General features: G+C 41.1%; 1 protein-coding gene across 6 annotated transcripts in view; it reads right to left on the bottom strand.

The window, feature by feature from the left end:
- ncor2 (nuclear receptor corepressor 2) overlaps positions 1–20,549 on the bottom strand; it is an 82,761-nt gene extending 62,212 nt beyond the window's left edge. For all 6 annotated transcript variants that reach the window (XM_056418409.1, XM_056418414.1, XM_056418413.1 and 3 more), the window contains exons 1-3: positions 20,340–20,549; positions 3,346–3,536; positions 2,345–2,460 (exon numbers count right to left, since the gene is read on the bottom strand). In XM_056418409.1, coding sequence (XP_056274384.1) covers positions 2,345–2,460; positions 3,346–3,444 — 215 coding nt within the window. In that variant the 5' untranslated portion in view covers positions 3,445–3,536; positions 20,340–20,549. The remainder of the gene's footprint in view (positions 1–2,344; positions 2,461–3,345; positions 3,537–20,339) is intronic.
- Between the last annotated feature and the right edge of the window lie 677 nt (positions 20,550–21,226).

Here is a 21,226-nt window from a genome sequence, read left to right as displayed (position 1 = left end):
AGATAATAATCATAATAAATACATGTTTTATTATTATTATTAGATACTGGAATAAATGCACATTATTTCTTTTTTTACAAATGAAAAAACAGGCCTTAAGAAAACCACAAATGTACAAATGTTATCTATGTCATTAAACACACAAAGGGTTGCTAAAATTGCAAAACAGCAATTGAAACATTTCATAATACCTATTTTGTACTATTTGCACAACTATTTGAAAAGACACTGACGTAACTGTGCAAAAATACAAAGGTCTGAACCCTCAGAACACTAATTCAATACACATTTACTACATCAATCAAAACTCAGATAGATGGTCAGGAACAATCACAGCTACAAACTCATTTAGCATGATTGCACCAGATTTGTTTTTTAGCCTACTCGCTGTTCTGGGCAGAAAAGAAACCCAGTTAAGAGCTTTCTCTGTCTCGTTATGCTTGCTCTAAAACGTATTCAGTCCCTTTCTCAAGTAGCTTGGGTGATCTCAGACAGATGGGAAGAGGCGGAGTGACAGAGATATTGCGTGGAGTAAAGAGGAGCATGAAACAAAAAGCTAGCACAGTGGCTCAGCAAGTGTTGTGGTTTCCTGACCTGTAATTAGGGTACATGTGAAGCATTTACTAAACTAGCACACGTTTACCTTTTCTACAGTCCAACACCATTAAAGAGGAGATGGATACATATATACATCATACTGAGAGAAAGAGATAATTATGTCCTAGTTCAGCTTCTACGGCCATGTTAGTGCTTCCATTATCTGTCAGAATGTGACCAACCCTCAGCTTGCTACAAATTGAGGCATGGTGTGAATAGACTGAAGGATTTCCAAGGCTAGAATTCTGCTATTCAGACTTTGAATGCCGGCTTCAGACTGGATAAACTCTCTGAAAGGAATGCTGAAGGCCTGATATATTCAACTGAAAGGACTCCCCTCCCAGACGTCTGCCAACAAGACCAACATATTATTTTACAGTCTCCTCAAAGAAATGTGGGCTAGCTGCCAGTCTCCCCTTTTGATATGATGGGTATTTTTTTATCAACAAAAAGCATCCCCGCTACTTTACTGTAGAAGTCTTACAAGGCATCTGCCTTGCAGAAACAGACTTCATGTACACCGAGGGTGACTGCCAAAGCACAAGTGATTGAATGAAAGGTGTCAGCAAATCAGAAGCTGCTGGGTGGCAGTTGAACAGTGTGGTGTTTATTTCTGTATCAACCCATGACCCAGTGGTGCCACATTATGGGCTATGCTAACCATTATTCAGGACCAACACACAGCTGTGGCCTTTACATTGAAGACATTAATCCCGTCTGATTGACAGTAAAAGACGTCGACACAACACGAAATGGCCACACTCTGTGACAGAGTCATTCTACCAACTACTGTATGCTGCTAAAACTTCTTTTTGTTCCAAAGGCTACACAAATTTGAAATATTTAGAAAGCCAGCGCTTACCCTACATCCGGTACATGTAACAAATACTTAAAGGAAAATCAACCACAAGAAAATAAAATTCTGTACTTTTTGCATATTTAAGATAAACAAGAAAATCTGCCTTGACAAACAAAAAAAAGTGAATTATCCTCTGTACTACATACAAAATGCATGGCATCCACATCAATTATTCAGTGCTCAAGACTCATCCTCGAAAAAAGCATGACTATAAAATAATAAACAACTCTGGTAGATACAAGACCCGAGTCTCCAGAGGGAAAGTGCTATACATACAATGCCTTGCCTGACTTACTGTTAGTCTATACCAGAGATGTTAAACACAACATTACAGAAGAACGGCTTGCGGATCCCATTTACATGAGGATTACACTGGGGTAGGGTTAACAGGCAGAGGCTTGAGCAGAATAATACTGCATACAAATGCAGTCCGGATGACTCTTCCATTGAGCATGCATTGTCCCTCAGGCATCAAGACCTAACTAGGACAAATACATTCAAGGGCATCACTACCATCTTCATGTGAATGGTATATAGTTCTAATAAGCACAGCCAACAACACAATATGCATCCATCTCATCTATAATCCCCAGCAGAAGAAGGTGTTAAATGAGATTGATCATAATATCATGGTGCAATACTTTAGTTAAAGTTCTAGAACGGATATTAGGCTAGCATATTTTTATGTTTACGTGCCATGATACTTTGTTTGTATTGTAAACACTCCTGCCCGAATAAATGTATATGACAAACAGAACCCAGTGCAGCTTGTCATTTAAAAATCACAATGTATATATTAGCACAAGGAATATAAATGTGCCATCTTAAACAACGACAATATGTTGCTTTTGAGAATAAACCTTATAGATATGAGCACGGTGCACCTACCTCTCATTTCCAGGTTGGAACTCCGAAAGTAAAGAGGGTCGACGGCGATGGGGCTGAGCCAGGTGGGAGCTGTAGTCCCTGGCATGATGAGAGTGGTAGTCAACCAGTCCCACTTCCTGGAACACAAACAACAACAACAAGTTGGGTCAGGGATGTTGTATGTGTACATATTGTAAAGAGGCAGATTTGTAATTTGTGATATTGGGCTCTATAAAATAAACTGAATTGAATGATGCATATAACCCAAGTTACTGAAAACATTCGAACATTTCTTCCCATTCCCTGCATGTTTCCAGTATCCAGTCATGTTTTCCTGCTCTTATTTCTCCCTCTCCTCGGCATTTCACACAAATAGAGTAACCCATGCAGCGACTGTAAACTTGTCCCTCTGTAAGTTAAGGATTGTGGGAGACAGCAAGTCAACTAGCGCTCAACTCAACTTTTTAATACTCAAACATCTCCGCGACTTATTGAGTGTCATAATAATCCACGCGACACAACGAATCGGAGTGTATATATTTTCCGTTTCAGTCTGTCATTTTAGTTTGTCATACATTTATATCTACTCGAACCTGGGGGGTGTATGCCTTGGCTTCTCCCACCATACAAGGACAAAAAGACTCTGCAAATGTTGGAGGTCACTGAATTAACTTCTACATCAGCGAGCGAACTCTACTATGAAGCACGGACCGCTTTGCACCATAATAAAATAATTAAGATTATTTGGTGGAAATAATGGGGAAGGCCTTTACTGTCAACTAAAACATCTAATGAGGGACTAGCTCTGTGTGCACAACATTGTAACCTGGGAATGTTTCCGTTAGGAAAAACACCACTGGAGGCCCCTGGGGTCAGACCCTTTCCAGGGGCTTAGAATAATGCTCTGTTTACCCAATATCCAAGCAGACATAGCAAGAGCTACAACTCCAGTAAAAGGGTTTTACTCTTTTTGAGGCACTCCAGGTGGTGCCATTAAACACATTATTTGCCAGGCCCCTTACCGTGTGTGCCCGTTGCAGCGGTAAACTCGCCGGGTTTGGCAGGTGCCGTGTGTCCACAGTCCTCCGGCCCGGCTGCACAGACTGGGGGTGAGAGGACATGCTGGCACAGCCGCTTCCTCTACAGACAGGAAGTGGGTGTGGCTGCAGAGCAGATGCCGTACATTATTGGCTGTTTCGCTTAGCCAGCAAACCTGCAGGGAAATAAAAAAACATGGGAAATGAGAATGAGTATTTGTATCCGAGCAAGCCCTGTGGAATTGCCTTTAACGTGTTTCATACTGACAAAGAACAAGGCATACAATATGCAATATTAAGGACCATTTCCAATTGTTTTGGGCTAACCCCTCCAGAATAGCTAGAGATGAAAATGTGCGTCTGAATCACATCACTTCCCTACCACAGCTGCTCCCTCTTCTATTGCTCCTGGTAAAGGAGTGGGAGTCCATGCACCTGCTGCACTGAACTCCTCCTTCATTGCTCGCTGAATAGTCCACTGTCCTCACACTGAGGACTCAGACAGAAATGAGCCACATCAAGCCAGCCTGTATACCAAAAATACTTTGAGTTTAACGGGGGTTGACAGGCAATATAAATAACTCAATGACAGATGTAGGCCTCGAGTCAGGCACTACAGCAGGGGTCTCTGACAAGTCGCTTGCTACCAGCTTTGGAGTGGCTCGCTAGAGGTTCAAAGAATATGTAAATACGTTTGGAAACACAAAGTCACATTGTAAACGTGTTTAAATGTCTATCCAATCAAATTCAAACAAAACTATTATTAGCCAATTAGCTGTTGATTAAATAAGTTGGAGACCTTTGCATTAGATTTTTACCTCTAGATCATGTTATGCAAACTAGATCTGCCTTATCTACAAGGAGTGTGTCACATGTTTACCAAAAGTGAAGATGGAAGTAAAAACAGGCGTGCTCAGGAAAAAGATATTTATTCTGCACACAGGTAGTGAAGAGGAAAAGAGGTAGGAGTGAAAATAGAGGCAAGAAAAAAGGGCCATAATTCTATTAAAGGGACCATGCAGATTACAGCACAGATGGCAAAACACAGCAATGTCCTGTTGAAATGGGAGATGAGGTTGGGCATGTGAAATGGGAATTACTTTCAAAGGTTCAACCAAATGTTGAGACATCTCTGGTCAGCTGGTTACAGCACCATTCTAGGACAGTAGCAGTAGTGGGTGGACTGGTACTCATAACGTGTCCCTGTGACTCTGGCCAAAAAAGCATAACGACTCTTTGAGCCTCCAACTAATGACGCCCATGTCTCTGTGTGTCTGTGTATTTATGTATGTATGTGTGTATGCATGTATGTATGTAGGCATGTGTGTCATAACCCACGTTTCAGCACTGTGCGAGCCACACAAGAGGCATGGCGGCAAAGATAGGTTTTCAACATGAAACTAGTGAAAATCTTAAGAATCTCAGCATACTTCCCTTTTGTCCACTGAAAGGGAAAGCCACCACTACTGAGACAATGCCCCCCCCAAAAAAAGCCCATGCATTGAATTTTGTAGATGACAGTGAATGACATTGAAAACTAAATACATGATTTAGTAAATGAATAATTCATAGGATATTCACTGAAAGCTTGTTCTAAGATATAGATCTTGTTACATGATCAAAACAATAATTACACAATTTAAAAAAAGACTACCAGAAAGTAATATTCTGTTGCATCATGGTAGAAGATGTTGGACATTTTGCCCAAGTTTCACAGAAAAAACCTAAATAATGCTCGGTTAAAACCTCAGACAACGGTGGTCTATAAAACTGTATAATACTAGCTCCCTGATAGTTCAGCTACCTCTGTTGGTGGCCATAGTTCCTCGTACTCAACCCGGACAGCAATGACGTCTGAACTAGTAGTAAACGATAACTTGTTCTAGCACTATGAACATTATCACTGCAAGGTGTCTACATCGTAGTGTGCCAGTCTCTGTCGTCTGACTCCTTATGCAGTACAAGGAGGGGCACTAGTATCTACCCTTCCTTCCTGCCACACCGTCACAAACACAAAGGGTCACTTGATTACACAAAGGGCTCCATTACGAGAGGCCGAACATGGCTCTGGCTTTAAAGGAACAGAGGAGCTCTGTAAACATAAGCTTAGAGAGTCCATGAGATCAGGAAAACACACCTGACATTTTCACACCGGCAAGAGACGTTGTCTTTGTGTCAGGTAGTCTAAACTGTTGCTCAAAAATGTCCACGGAACTGCTGCACACTTCTAAAAAAAAAAAAAACACACAAAAAAGGATAAACGATACCCACAAAGGGAGGAGCTGAAGTGCTGGAGCAGACCTCACTGCAAGTGAAATACTAGATGAAGAAAATGTGTGAATTGACATTGCATGCAAATATGCTCAGCAAGAAGCAGAAAAAGAGGCCAGCAAACAAAGGGAGGGAGAGATAAGCCGTCCTCCTTGGGAGCCTCTCTTTGAGGACTGTCCATTCAGAGAGATTCCCCTGAGAGGGACCAAAACAAGTCTAAAAGGCAGTCACAAGATCGGCAAAGGACAAAAAACCCGACTCAAGATGAGAGGGCCAACACAATGAGAGAGCGTTGACATAAACTCCGAGGAGAATGGGGCCTTTCCAGACGAGAGGCTAAACACATGCAATGGCACCGTTACAGACACCCACAGGCAAGTCCATGGCGACATGCCAACACTGCGAATGAACTCGGTCACCTCACTCAAACGGGCTTTTCTTCTCCCCTCTCTTTTGCACAGAATGGAGTGGGCCTCAGCCTTTAGCAGTGCAAGCCAGTATTTCATCCTCTTAAACCCCACCCTCCCTCTCCATTTTAGGAATGGCTGTGGAAATACGAGCATGGAGCACACAGACGGCTTCCAGCATGCCAACGAGAGCAGGAGGCCGAGTTCAGTTTTATTCTGCTGACAAATCTCTACGTTGTCTGATTAGCAGACGAGTCGAGCACTAAACGTCGTAGTGCAAGGAAGTGAACAGCTTCTCACACACTATTTGAGCCATTAGAGCATGGCTTGGACCCCGACAACCGAGGGCGTGAGCAGTCCTTCGCCGTAACAGCAATCATTTCCTGTTAATCAAATGCCCATAAAATATGATGCTGTTATTTTCAGGCAGAAAAAAACAAATGAGGGCATGTCGCTGTCAGCACGGGCGTCTGCAATTATAATGACAGCCAGAAGAGATGACGGCGTCAGTCAAAAGCATGGAAATGTTGGGAGACGAGTGAACTGTAATGGGCATACGGCTTGGTCCGGTAACATCAGAAGCCTATAAAAGCAGTGCCCTAGAGCCGAGCTTCAGAGAGGGGGGCTGCTAGGACTCTCAGCCCAGGAATGTGGCACTCTGTCAGGTCTCATAAGGATTTATCTCCCTGGAGCCTCATTACTAAAAGGTCCTGGACAAGAAGCCTCTCGCTCGCTTACCCTTTTACTCGCCCCCCCCCCCACCCTCAAAATACTGATCGTGGCCAATAATCATCAAACTATGTATTTAACAAAAATAAAGTTAATTTTACAGTTTATTGTGCAACACTGCATATTTGTTATGATTCATAGAATACAACAGCAGATTAATTTACTTAACAAATAGAAGATCCGTGTCAACTGGAGGGTTACATTTCCAAGAATTACAAAGAGAAACAACAGGAAAACAAATGCAATTCGGCCTGTAGCAGCACCCCCACAGTGGGACCACAGACTCCAGTATGTTCTCAGTAATTTGCCATTAACAAATAAACAATACAGACTTCAATTCACAAAATAGTGTTCTGGAACATGGTGAGACTTAATGATAAAGTACAGGGTTACGGTCACAAGATTCTGTGGCAACAGTTGTCACGCATTGCACGTTGCTCCCATCCTCCCCGCTTTCCTCAGTACCTCCATGACTCTTTTGTCGTAAAGTATCGCTGTGTTCATAAAGACGTTGAGATGAATGTTGTATCTCGGTTCTAAGGTGGGCAACATAGCGTGAAAGCTCTTCCTCAATGACCGAGTAGGGCCACACATTGTACAAATTGTTACAGGCAATCATAACGTTGAGAATTGAGTTTAAAATGTCACATTATTGAATTTTCTGCATCGAGTTCTAATTGGTCAAGAGGAAGAATCACGATGCAGCTAAGAAACCATTTTTTCCTCCCCCTTTCCATTTCACATTTAAAAGTGACACTAGGTATTGGCACACAAACATAATACGGGAAAAACATTTTCCAACTTACCCGTACCCATTTAGTCTGTGAACATGATCTATGTTGTATTCTATAAGTGACCCTGTGTTTCACTCTGGGTACCATGAACTCAAATAGTTTTCCTTATTGCTTTCTGTGTAATAAAAGCTTATATTTTAAACAGTTGTACTGTAAAAGGCATATTCCTCATGTCCCATATGTTGCGGTGAAAGAAAAACGAGGCTAATCGAAACCAAGCCAAGGAAAGAGGAAGTTACCGTAGAACAGACAATAAATGAGACGGTGAGTCCCAATACCTTCAAATTAATCGTTGGATAACAGCAAAAAGAACAGATCAATGCCCTTTGGTCTTACTTAGCTTTGTCACTCAAAAATAATGTAATAGTGAAGGGAATAAAAAATCTCGAAAAAATCTCATAAATCTAAACTCCAAAAGTGGAAAAAGAGGCAAGCTAACAAAGGTGTTAAACGGGGAAATCAAATGTTCGGTGAAAGAGGCTTTTAAAGGCAGCAGGTTATGTCATTATTGCCCGTGTGGGCAAGCTTGATATTTAGTGCCGTCCCTTGCAGGCAGGTGGCTAAAGCAATGCTATTAGTAACACAGAAAGAACACCTCGAGCTAATCTTGCGTTACCCCTGCTTAACTTTCCGGCAGGATATCAGCGCACGCAACTCACAGCCAGCAGCTGAAGACGCTGGGTGTGAACACCTGCACTCAACTTTGACACAGCTGTAATTTGTGTGACAGAAAGCGATACAATCATTTCCCTAAACCACAACCTGTCACACCTTTAATTTTGAATCTCACCGAACAACACACTTCTCGTCATGTTGGCGATAGTATAAAGAGCAAAGAAACACCTGCCACACCAAACGAGGAGTGATGAACAATACAAGTGATTGTGACACCAAAAATGGAAGGAGTATAAATATATAAACAAAGTTAAATTGCAGAGCATACACCGTTCATTTAGAATAGCTTTAACATCGTCAGACACGCTACCACCAGGGTTGGGTACCGAAAACCAGTGCCAATATAGTACCAGTTTCTATACGACTGGTGCCTATTGGACCAAAACGCAACGCAGATTTCAGTGCTTCTTTTCGATGCCTGAGAAGATTGAAATACTTTTGTGATACTACTCTGACTACGCCCTGGCAGCAGGTAACGATAGCCTGTCGTTTATATAGCTACAGTAGCTATCTAGCCGTCAACCTTTTAAATAGAGAAAAGGCTTAAAGGTAAACGGTCAAAAGTGTGGCTGCATTTAACAAAATGGAAAAAAATAATTGCGTGTCAAGGGGGTGACACTTAAAATGTAATGAAACATCTGGCAACGCATAAAATACACTTAAAAGCAGAGGCATGCAGCGTGTTCGACCGCCTGCATGAGCCCCTGCCACATCAGCGGGGAGTCTGGCGATGAAGAGACCGGTCCCCCTGAAAACATGGAGACCGATGACAACAGCAGCCGTAACTCAGGTTAGTACCGTAACGTTGATTGCAAGTCTTACATTAAAGTACGATTAACTTTATTATTTTGTAAAGTTTCGGTTTAGCACCGGTATCGTCAAAAAACGATACCAATCACTAGCTACCACTGAATCAGAAGACGGATGAATTCAACATTTTCAACAAAAAAATGCTGAGAATTAATAGGGCTGTCTAAAAGATACTGACATGCCGTATTATCGCAATACGTTTTTTCAATGATAATATATTGATATGTCCGCGACTGGTATCATTACTTTCTTTTCAATCCCGTTTAAATGGATTATAAATGTCCTTAAAATTGCCTCAAATATACCGTGTCAAACAACCTCCTCCTCCACTCCCATCGCTCTAGATGTCGTTGCCTATTGCCCTCTTAGGCCAGTCACATGATCCGGCTAATATCACAACATGGCATCTCGCACACAAGTGACGACATACTGTCGAGTCGTGCTCTGGGATCCCATCTTCCAACACGTGATGGATGTATAGCACTGTAGTGCCCCGGATTTACAAAGGAAGTAAAGACGTTTCAAAACCTCCAATTTTGTCCAACATTATACCGCTAAAGACAACAAGAAAATATTCCGGCCTTGAAATCAACTAATACTTGTGTGATATCGAAAAATAAATGTTGGTCGGGCAAAATTACATGGGATATTTCTATTTTGCAACAGATCATATCCATCATTAGCATTCCCTCAGCACTGTAAAAGTGTGTCTGACATTGATGGGGGGGGGACAGAGCACAGATGAACAGGGCCCGTGATTGGCTGGCCTGTACCTCCAGATGTGATCGTCCAGCTGTTTCTAGGCTGGACAGCAAAGCAGCTATCGGATTTCCTGCCCGTCCGCCCTGATGCTGGCCGCCTCAGCGACACTATAAAATAACATAAGCCTTTCCCCTCCCCCACGCTTTTGGCCAACGTAGAACAGAGGCCTTCACTGACTGCACATCAGTCCTGGTTCTTGGTTCCCAGTACATATTTAATGAGAAATATCAACAGACTTCGCCTAAAGTGTTAGTTTTCTTCTGGGTCTTTTAAAAACAGTAGTCCATTGTTATTGCGGATAAAAATATTTGTAAAACTATTTACTTTTTGTTTTTAATTTAGAATCCTAAACCCCTAAGTGGGCTTTCTAACGCCACACAGCTGTAGGTTAAAGGCTCAAATGTACCGTGTTGCCCAATGCGTTTTCCATTTGCAATGGAATGCACAACAAAGATGATAGCCGACGGCGAGGTGACAACATGGGCTGTGCTTCCAAGAGGCAAAGACATAATGTGAAACTGCACTAAATATGGAGAATAATGAATTATCTATGCTGAAAAGGAAGTCAGGGGGCTTTCTGTAACAAACTGCTTTCGCCACATGCTCCATTAAACTATTCACCATAGTTTTCTGGTGGTTTGGGCTACATCTGACGAGGCCGAGTCAAACCTCAAGCCGATATATATTTGTGTCTGTTGCAATTTACTTACGCAAAAGTTATTTTATGTCCGTTACTATTCACACTGATGTATTATATCAACGGTGTTCCAGAAATATCCATTCAGACAGTCAAATAGCTCTTGTACACGTGGTGTATTATTAAATGATGCATAATTGATTAACCTACAAATCTAGATGATTACCTGAATGTTAAACATTTGTTCATCTTTAATCTCCAAAATGACTATCGACACACCATCTTGAATGGCACCCCCAGCACACAATGGGACAGCATCGCTCTGATGCACGGGGTCTCGACTCACAGATCCCTCTCTTCTCGGCTGTCTCCGTTCTTAAAGCCCACCTGACATTCAGCTCACCATGCAGAGGAGCAGGAAATAAAACCGAGTGCACTTGTCTGCTGGGCTGACCTACTTCCTCCTCACTGGTACTCAATTATTCAAGACCTTTGAAATGTTCTTCTCCATGGCAGCATGCAACCCGAGTGCCTCTATTTGGCCCTCATGACAACAGACTCTCAGAGCTTCTATTTATGCATGAGAGGGTTCAAGAGTATGCGTGTACAGTTTGACGGTGTCCATGTGTGTGCAACGCCAAACACTGATGGCTATAAATGCTGCTGTTATTTATACAAACAAATCCAAACTAGATTTGATACACACTGTTTTGAATTATGGACGGAAGAAGATTCAGTGGGGAAAATACAGATTATATATTACAAACCAGACGTCCCACCAGCCACTTGATGGTATGATGCACTCAGGGGACTTATTTGTTCGAAACTGCACCGTCATGGATCCAGTCCCAAATCAAGACAGGAGTCTAGACATGTCACATCAATTCCCACCACAAGCGCACTATAAGCTGTAATTTCACTCTACTTGGGCCATCATACTGGGGATGCACCTCTACTACTTTTCTTTATTACAAGTACTTACATTTTAGCATTTTGTCAATCCAGTGCCAATATGAGACCCTAAAATACCATTACAGATCTAACAACTTATTTATTTTCATGAGATGTTCCTCACTTTCTGAATGTAACAAATACAATATTACATTTTTATATTGCATTTTGAATATTCCCAAAACCAACATATCATAGTTGGCATAAGCGATGTTCCCCTTAAGGGCATCCACATTGTTGTGGCTAACTTCCTTCGCCAACCCCCTTCATTTTAAATTGTCAGCTGGCTGTCAAGTAAGACATGGGAACTCAGCGTGTGTCTCTTCGAGGGTCTTGAGGAGCTGTTGGATTTAATGAACTCCCCACACACCTGTTGACCGGACAGTAGTTCACTTTTCACCGGGCTTACACGACACTGGCAGAAACACAGTATGCCAGGAAGAGTCGCAGCTGACACGATAATGTAGCCGACTTCCTCGGACAGGAGAACCGTTAGCGCAGTGGTCGGGAACCTATGGCTCTTCCGGTGACGGCATATGGCTCCCAGACCATTTTGAGTTGAGAAAAAAAAAAAATCTCCGCCCACCACCCTGTAATTTTCTCGATGGCTCCAGATTACAGCAGATGTAATTTAAGGTCCCTTTTCTTAAAGAGCACGTCTTTGTTCTTTTATTAATGCTAAAATTATACGTTAAAAATACTATATGGCTCTCTGAAATATATTTGGAAATATTTGGCTTTTATGGCTCTCCCAGTCAAAAAGGTTCCTGACCCCTGCGCTAGCGCATACACTGCAGCTGGCAGAATGTGATGCTTTGAACCAGTTTGTGTTTGGTTATCATTGCAGCTGAGTCATTAGATAGATAGATATATACTTTATTAATCCCCAAGGGGAAATTTGTCGTGACAGTAGCAGCAACACACAAGAATAAAAAACAAAACACAAAATATAAGAAACAGGGATGAAAGATATAGAAGTATACAAGTAAGATAAAAGTAAAATACAAAACAAAATATATATGTAAATATACAACACACATGCATACACAACACACAACAACACTGACAAATCAAATACAAAAATATTAAATATAGACAGAGTGCAAAAAGCAAAGTGTGTGTATGAGTGCAGAGCAAATGAAATGAAATGTGTGTGTATGTGTGTAGTGCAAACAAATGAGATGTGTGAAGTGCAGATCAACATAGTGTAAGTATTCAGTTATTGCACTATGATCTGGCAAGAGGTGATCTGTTATAGAGCCTCATAGCCGTCGGCAGGAATGTTCTCCTGTATCTGTCCTTGTGGCAGCGGAGCGTGAGGAGACTAGGCTCAGCTGACGAGAGGCTAACATCCCGTTGCCATAATAGTATCGGGTGTGGTTGTATCGGACCAATACCTACTTCACACGAGTCAGTCACATGACACTCATATTTCTACTGTAAGATCATCAACCCCTTAAGCGTGTGCCCTTGGCTAACCGTACTTACGTGGTTTGCAGAATGTGAAACAAACTATGCTGTAACACATTACTAGAATAAAAAAGGTAGAAAGGTGTGTTTAAATACAGGTGACTGTTTTTAACAAGAACTCCATTTCATAGCAAATTTAACTTAATTTCTAATAACACCAACATGCAATCAAAGGGATAATATAGAAGGCTTTCAAATGACGGTGTTTTGGAGTATGAACAATAATGGATGCAAGTAAAAAATATGTCACCTGTGTTACATATGAGGTCCGGGTCTTGATCATACATTAAAAGATGACATTTAAGATGATCTACAAAACCTCAAACTAACTGAGAAACTCCTTCACCAACTTAAAAAGGTTGTTAGGAAGAAAGAATTTTGCAGTCGACCAGTATTTTAACATTATTTTTATAGACAACTATAGCATAGACTAAAAGATAGTTAAGTAACTGACGATCGTGAGGACAGTCTATTAAAGCACATCAATACAAATGGAAAGGAGAAAGACTTCAGGCTTCAAGAACATGTTATAACACATATTCAAAAGGAGTAGAAACATCCAACGTGACCACAATATGCGAGCAGAGAAAAGTAAATAAACTGTTTCAGACAAAGAAAAGGCTTTAAAATGATCCGTTGTTTCTTCAGGTGGAAAGGTCTCAGAATGTCACGGGGTACAACAGTTAACTTGTGCACATTAAATGTTTCTATTGGAACCGTATTTGTCGATTAAAGGATGTAGTCTGAGAGCTAAAATTAACTAATGAACTCGGGTTGCATTTGCATTCAAGCTCCATTGAGAAAGAAAACAGTATTGGACTTAGCTACGTTATACCACCATCATGATGCGTTCAAATGTAGGCTAATCTATAAATCAATAAAAACAGCGAGGGGGGATTATGACTCCTTTAACATAAACAACATAAACATAAACAAACGATGCAACAATGGTGTATAATACACAAATGAAACTTCTATTGCAAAGTTTCATTAGAGGTATTTAAAAAAAAAAAACTACAATACGTTACTTCCCAATCATTTGAAGTGGTTTTTTTGGGGCAAATAACCAGATAGCAATTAGATTAAGATTTCTTGACAATTTATACAAACTTTGGAAGTTGAAATTGTTTTGTTGAAGCAGTTCCAAAATAGTGGTGATAAAAGTTAGTCTAAAGCCCTGCTGTAAATTATTGTTCTTAAAAATATCAGACTGAATTTTGAATCTGAAATAAATTACAATCTGTACATCTGAGGTTGGAGATGAATTCTGTTTAATGTCAAGAAGCAAAACAACATTTTGACAGACTGCCTTGACTCCTTTTCTGTGATCATAGCTCCAGATAAAAACAAGTGTGCATGGCGCATGTTCAGACAGTTAATGCAATTGCAGTTGACACAGCACCAGGTATCAGTTTAGTCTCTCACACAAGCATACTGTTACTGCAGCTTGACAACAGGACTGGTAAGTCTTTCACACAGGAGGCAAATGCAAGGCCATAAGAAAATAATGTTTAGAGAACAGAGAAAATGCTATTATAAAATACATTTACTCAAAGAAACTGCATTCAGCACTAAAATGAAATGAGATTTAAAAACATGTTCATGAACATCAATATCTGCTCTGCTGTTTCAGTACCATCTCACCTTGTTTTTCTGTTTTCCGACCACTGAGGCTTGTGCAACTTTGCTTTAAAAAAAAAAAAAGATATGTAAAGCAATCGATTTTCAATATGCAGTAGTATGGAAGTCAGATTATGTGAAGTAACAAATTAAACCAGCCTTAGTGCAATCCCAAGTGAGCTGTATTGGTTTAGTGAGATTTGAGTTGGTGGCTCTTGTTTGGAGCGATTTCACACAATTGAGTGACGATGGTTTTGAATTGAATTTTATGCAATAAATTAATAGTCAACTAGTTTCTATCTATAAAACTAGTTTTATTATGATTTGATTTTGTCATGCAGAAAGGTTGAATCCACGACAATGATAACGCTTACACATATTGCAGGGGTAAAATGCATTTTGATTATTGCAAGCATCAAACATTCCTGGAGGGACATATAAATCACCGCGTGTCTTTTTGAGCTCCGAAGAGTGACAGACGCTGAATCCGTCCGACCTATCGACCTCACCAACCCTTCGACTGGCAGCACCAGCCTCTTTGATGAATGCATCCTGAATATTAAAGTGGGAAAGTATAAGAAGTGAGGAAAAAAACCACGAGGCTAATGGCCACTTGCAGGATCTGTATGGGGCCATATGAGAAGGGCACGTTCCTCGAAATAACATGCCGATTGTTTTCCATTTGGCAATCCCAGGAAAAAAAAGTACAACTGTTCAACCTCAGCCCCAGGGCGGCCACTGGAACCGAGGTGGTACTATGTGGTACCAGTTCATTGGCACGTTGGCAGAGTAATTTGAGGCACTGCAATAGACCAACCGTGTCTGATCGTAATATTCCACCACAGAGAGTCAAGCGTAACATTACCCACACACACAACCTACCAGATACAGTCCACTAGTAAGCAAAAAGTGCTAGACAGCTGTTACTCACTCTGCAAGAGGGGAAAGGGTTAAGAAGGAAGAGGGAATGCGCCTGGCAGGCAGTTTCATGGGGACGGCCTTATATTTCCCTCTTTGGTTTCTGCGTGTTAACTCAAGGGTTTATCAAATCAACCGCAGCAATCCAAAGTTGAGTTATTTACGTAGGATCGTTGTTTTATGTGCTGTGATTTCAGTCGGCTTGATATACATTCCAGTGAGAAATGCTGTGAGAAATGCTCATTGGTAGAACAGTGGTTATTTGAATTGCTAAATTAAAAAAAGATCACTGTTGAAGTCCTATCTATAAATAAATTCAGGTTAAGATTTCAATAAAAACTGTATCCAAAACAAAATAATGTGACATCCAAAGGCAACCAGAGTTGGGTTAAAGGCGTTCAGCCGAGTCGACTACAGGCATGTTGGAACAGTTTTTTTAACGCTTCAATTTAATTTTTTTATGTTGAACCATTTCTAATAAACTAGTACATTTCCCCATGGCTTTACCAGAATGCTAGTATCCGTCAGGTGACAAGTGTCATAACATTTGTTTTCTTCCATGGTCTGTTCATTACTTGCCGACAATTGTAAGTAATCACTAGGTCTGCAACTAACGATTATTTTAATAATCAATTAATCTGTTGATTATTTTTTAGATTGATCGATGAAGCGGAGCCACAAAAAAAAGCATTAATTTTCAACCCTTTATTCAAAAACAGAGCTCAGTGCTTTACTCATGCGAGTGTTTAGCCTTTTAGACGGATACCCTTTGTGAATTGTAATGGATGTAATGGTTTTCTTCCCACAATAATGCAATTTGAGGATTCTTCTTACACAGACAATAAATAAGCAAGGACTCTCCCCTTTCCAGTTTCGTAACCGCGTTGCGTTTCATAATATGAGCAGAAATGTAACCACCACTGAAGCGGCCTCCCTGAGGCACCACACTGAGCACAGGATTATCTTTGCCCCCATTACCCCTTTGAATAAGGGAGATACATCTCCTCACTCTCCTTTAACACTTTACAATCCAAACAGCTAAGCGGATGTTGTACTATAAGTGCACAAAACTTATGTCAGCAAAGTCACACCATTAGGATTTATTGGCAGACTTGGTTCTCTCTAGGCTGCCTTGTCAGACACACGTCTCAAGGTACTAGGACTGGGTGAAACACCAGAATACTGTAAATATAGAAGCATAAAAGTATGGTTTTCATTAAACCTACTTCAGTTTTATCACCACCCAGGTGAGTGCACACACTCTTAATGTTGTTTCTGATGTAAACAGCTACCATTACCAGTCGAGTGGAGGCCCCACCTTTCCCTCCTCTGCGTATCTATTGTAATATTTTCTGAAATCATGATCTTAAAAAAGTGGTCGCCCATAGTGATCAATCTAAAAGAGAAACATCACCGAAATCTGCAGATCCACTCGGCTTTAAGGACCTTTGGAGCAAGTATCAGCCGATTATTAACCTACCCGCAACTTCAGTTATGGTTCACTCTCACCGCTGTATTAAAGTTGTTTTGGATTTACGTTCACCAGGTATCCTGGATCATGACTCCAAAGTTAGGATAATGTCGACACTAGAGGTTTGATTGCTAACAAGTTTGCCAGATTAAATTTGATTGCTTTAAAGGCCTGCTGTCCAAGTGCCCAGGAAAAGTCAGTTATTGAAGGTTCATGTTCCAAAAAAGCTCTCAAAAGAAAGCTTTTAGGGTCCGATCACACCAGACACGACTTGTAAAAGCGCAGCCACTTCAAAAACGCCTTGGCCTGTTGAGGGGTCTGTGCGCACAACCGGGCGATAAAACTTCATCTGCAAAATGGATGCAAGCAGACGTCGCGCTCTTGCCCTTGCTGCGTTGTGGGTTCACGAAATTTTACAGCGAATCCGTTACACAAATTGTGTCTCGATGACAAGCGCTTTCAGTTGTAATTAAGCCCGCCTCTTGCTTGATTCGATTGGCTGCTTTGTCTGACGAGCTGTGCGACTCCGCGCCGTGCGTTTAAAATATTTTAACTTTTATGCGGGCCTAAAAAACGCTACAAAAATCCACCGCGCTGCATTTAAAAGGGGCTCCGCGCCGTACCATCACAGGGTTTTTCCTTTGTCAAAATGAGTCTTCGGTGCTCCCAAAAAAATGTCACGGTCTGTGTCACTCTGTCCATTCGCGCACCTCACAGTTGCGTATTGATCAGACAAGAAGACACGCTTATCAACTCGATTACTATTGATCAAAACAGAACGAGGGTTCGACTGTAGCCTACTTGAAACATACTATTGAGAACATATTCGCTGTCATGCACGTGATGAACACAGTTTTTTTTTTTTTTTCATCGCAGACTATTTTTTGCCTTAGGCGCTCGGGATTTGTCATAGGCGTTTGGGGAAACGGCTTAGGCGCGCGCCCAAATTTTCTCTTTGCAGGAAAACCCCTGCATCAGGAAACAATGGTTTTGCTAGCATTTGTGAGTCACGTCTGGTGTGATCGGCCCCTTAATCAACACAAGGCTACTGTTAAAAGCTGGCATGTTGATGTCACTTATCAGACATAAACACCTAATTTATTTTGCGTAATGCGTAGTAGTACGGATACTTGTGCCACGGCCAACCATATTTGAACCTGTGATGTGGGCACAATACAAGTGCACGTGGTCATTTCCTTCTTTGCCAATATGACAAAACGTCCATATTTATGTATTTCACACATGAGTGGCTTTTGTTCATGTTGTTGCTCAAGGCTTCAGGAATGTGAAACTGATTCTTAATAAGAACCCTTATAGAAGTTGGAGGAAGACTTTATTTGTGTTGCAAGGTTTCCCAGTGTTTTATCCTATAGCAGAAGCGGGCCCCATGGCCTGAAACAGAGACCACCTCCACTCACCTGATCAAATTGAATACACTTCTGTGAAATTACACATTTACGGCTTCACTATTGACATTCAGAGCATTATCCAACAGCCATTTGCTATGTAAAGAAATAGTGGCGCAATGTCTACCTAAGCAGAGAGTAAAGTTGCTCTCCCTGTCTGTGTGTTGTTATTTGAGTTTTTGTGGTTTGTTTACATAGCCGGGCTGCCATCTCATGCTCTTTAGAGCGAGCTTCGAAAGATGGCACACAAGGCCCAATTATGAACGGAGGGGTGTCCAGAATGCCAGAGAGCGTACAAACAAAATGAACTATGAAGAATCATAAAGACAATGAGTTTAACTCATAGATATGACAATAGACTAATTGTAAGCCAAAATCCATACATTTGGGAAAGTTAAGTGTCTGCGCACCAAGTTACACAGATTCCGAGGTGCACAGCAAAGTGTTGCGCCCACTTGTCATCGAAGTGATTACTTCATGTGCTGGCGGACTAGCCGCTTTTAACTTTTACACCTAGCATATGCTCGGCTATATTTCTAGGAGCGTGGCTAGGTTCATATGTCATCAACTAAGTAATACGCTTTTGGCAGAAGTATTTTTTTTTTTTCCGGCTTAAACGTTACCCCCTCTGACCCAAAATATGCTTTTGTTTCGACTTAACAAACTAATTGATCAGTGGTTCGGTAGAAAGTGCCAACAAAAGATCAATGAATTCCAGTGCTGTGCTTTTAACTGTTATAAAACACACTATTTGTTCTCAATAGCAGATCAAATGCAGCAACACAATAATCAAATATGTGGATGAAGCTAAAATGAAAGATGTAGTTGCATGCAATACAAATGTATATTCATGTATGGGCACTGAAGACCACATTCGGTTGTCACAATTTAAATCGAGCCACCTAAAATTCCAATGACAGTGATAATAAAACTGTTAAGTGACAACTAAAGCGTAGAATGTATGTGAATACTAACCATGGAGGTGTTTTGGAGATTGGGCAGCTAAAAAACAAAAACAAACATCCGCTTTTTTCCACAACACATGGTTACTTTGTTTATGTCAACAATCACCTCAAGGACAGCATTTCACAATGGTTGGTTGTATAAAAATGGTAACTATTTCTGTAAAGCCGTTCACTAAAAGTTTGACAACAGTTTGATCAGTAAGCAAATGAGACTGCACCTCAGAACAACGCATGCTTACTCGTAGATGACTAACTCTAAAACAGCCCACCGTAAAAAAATTAATTACAATTTGAGAAAGAAACGTGAACACCACGGTTTTGCATGATAGCTTTCCCGTTACCGTCACACAAGCAATGCATCTCTCCGAGACACCATTTAACGTTTCACTAACTCAGATTACGTTTCTTTTAACCCGACATCAGTTTATCACCCATCTGACAACAAAGCAACGCGTTACCAGCTAACGCGAGATTAGTCATCCCCCGAAGTCAACTTTATTTTAAAACATATATAAAAACGCATACATCCGTGTTAAAATATGTGTTAGCAGGCTAACTCGGTTAGCATGATACAACAATATATAATACGATTATTGACACTTACTGAGCAATTGGTATTATGTATTAATACGGGGTATTGGTAGCGTGGTTTGAAACACTGTGTAACTCAATACGTATGACACGATAAATTAAGATAAATAAAATTGACGTTGGCTAGTCTATAGTTATGACAGCTACCTTGGGGAGCTAGCGCCGTTAGCTACTAGCTAGCTTAGCCTAGCCATGTAGCACGTGTTCATGATTTATAAAATAATTAACCAACCGACGACAGCCAGCCGACCATGAATACAGATGGTGTGTGGGGAATGGGTTGGTCGAACGGTTCTTTTAATAACTACGTTCATCAAATGTTCGACGAACAACGTATTGTTCGTTATATTCAATGCAACGTATAGCCTCGAAAAAGGTACATTATGCTATGTAGGTTCCTTCTCCAAAGAATAGCCGGACCCCGTCGTCAAACAACACAGACCCCCCCCCCCCCCCACCCCCCACTCAACCGACGGACAACCAGCAATGGAAGCTAACCAACCTTAGCGGCGGAGCAGGAGATACCATCCGGCGGTGTTATCGAACAGTAGCCGATGTTCCGATCCTCGTCAGTCGATCCAAATTCGCTTAAAGAGCCTCTCGCTTCGTTTGACTGTCTCGCGCCTCAATTAATCCACAGGAAAGAGTACTTTTCGTTTTCATTTGTTCCGCTGGCGGGTTTCAGATATGTCGTGCCTGTTCCTGCACAACACACAGTGGTGTAGCACTATTCTCTCTAAGCCGCCTCTGCTGAGACCACAACGGGGCTGAACCGCCTCTCTCTCTCTCTCTCTCAATAGGTCCGCATGCTCTCTCGCCCCTCCTCTTTACTCAAGGGCTATGCTTTGCTTTTCCCATGCCCGCAACACATGCAGTGCTATAGCACTGTGACGTTCAAGTCAGTGATCGTCATAAGGAACCACAACAAAATATAAATAAACAACAAGTAGTTTTTTCCACCGTTCATCTTTTTCTTTGACTCTCCACCAGCCTACTTGCTACACATAATGTAGCATGTCTGATATGCACTGTATATCGGCACACAACCTTTAAATATCATCCCATATTTATGGATTTACGTAAGTGTATGTATGCCATATACGATTTGATATTGTGAACATGTTACACTACTATTAATTGCTTATCTACACACATTTATTTACAAATATATAGATACATGTAGCATTCATCACCATCAAGGTGTAGGCCTGTTTATAGCGTTCCACAAAACATGTAGATACATGTAACACATACAAGTTGAATCTATCCATCTATCTATCTATATATCTATATATCTATATATCTCTATCATAAATCAAATCTGGCCAGATCCTCCTCCAATTGAATCATTACATTACATTACATGTCATTTGGCTGACGCTTTTATCC

This window comes from Pseudoliparis swirei, chromosome 7 (assembly GCF_029220125.1).
Source record: "Pseudoliparis swirei isolate HS2019 ecotype Mariana Trench chromosome 7, NWPU_hadal_v1, whole genome shotgun sequence".
NCBI classification, from domain to species: Eukaryota; Metazoa; Chordata; class Actinopteri; order Perciformes; family Liparidae; genus Pseudoliparis; species Pseudoliparis swirei.
Note: the sequence above shows the minus strand (reverse complement) of the source record. Positions and strands in the feature narration are given on the sequence as shown.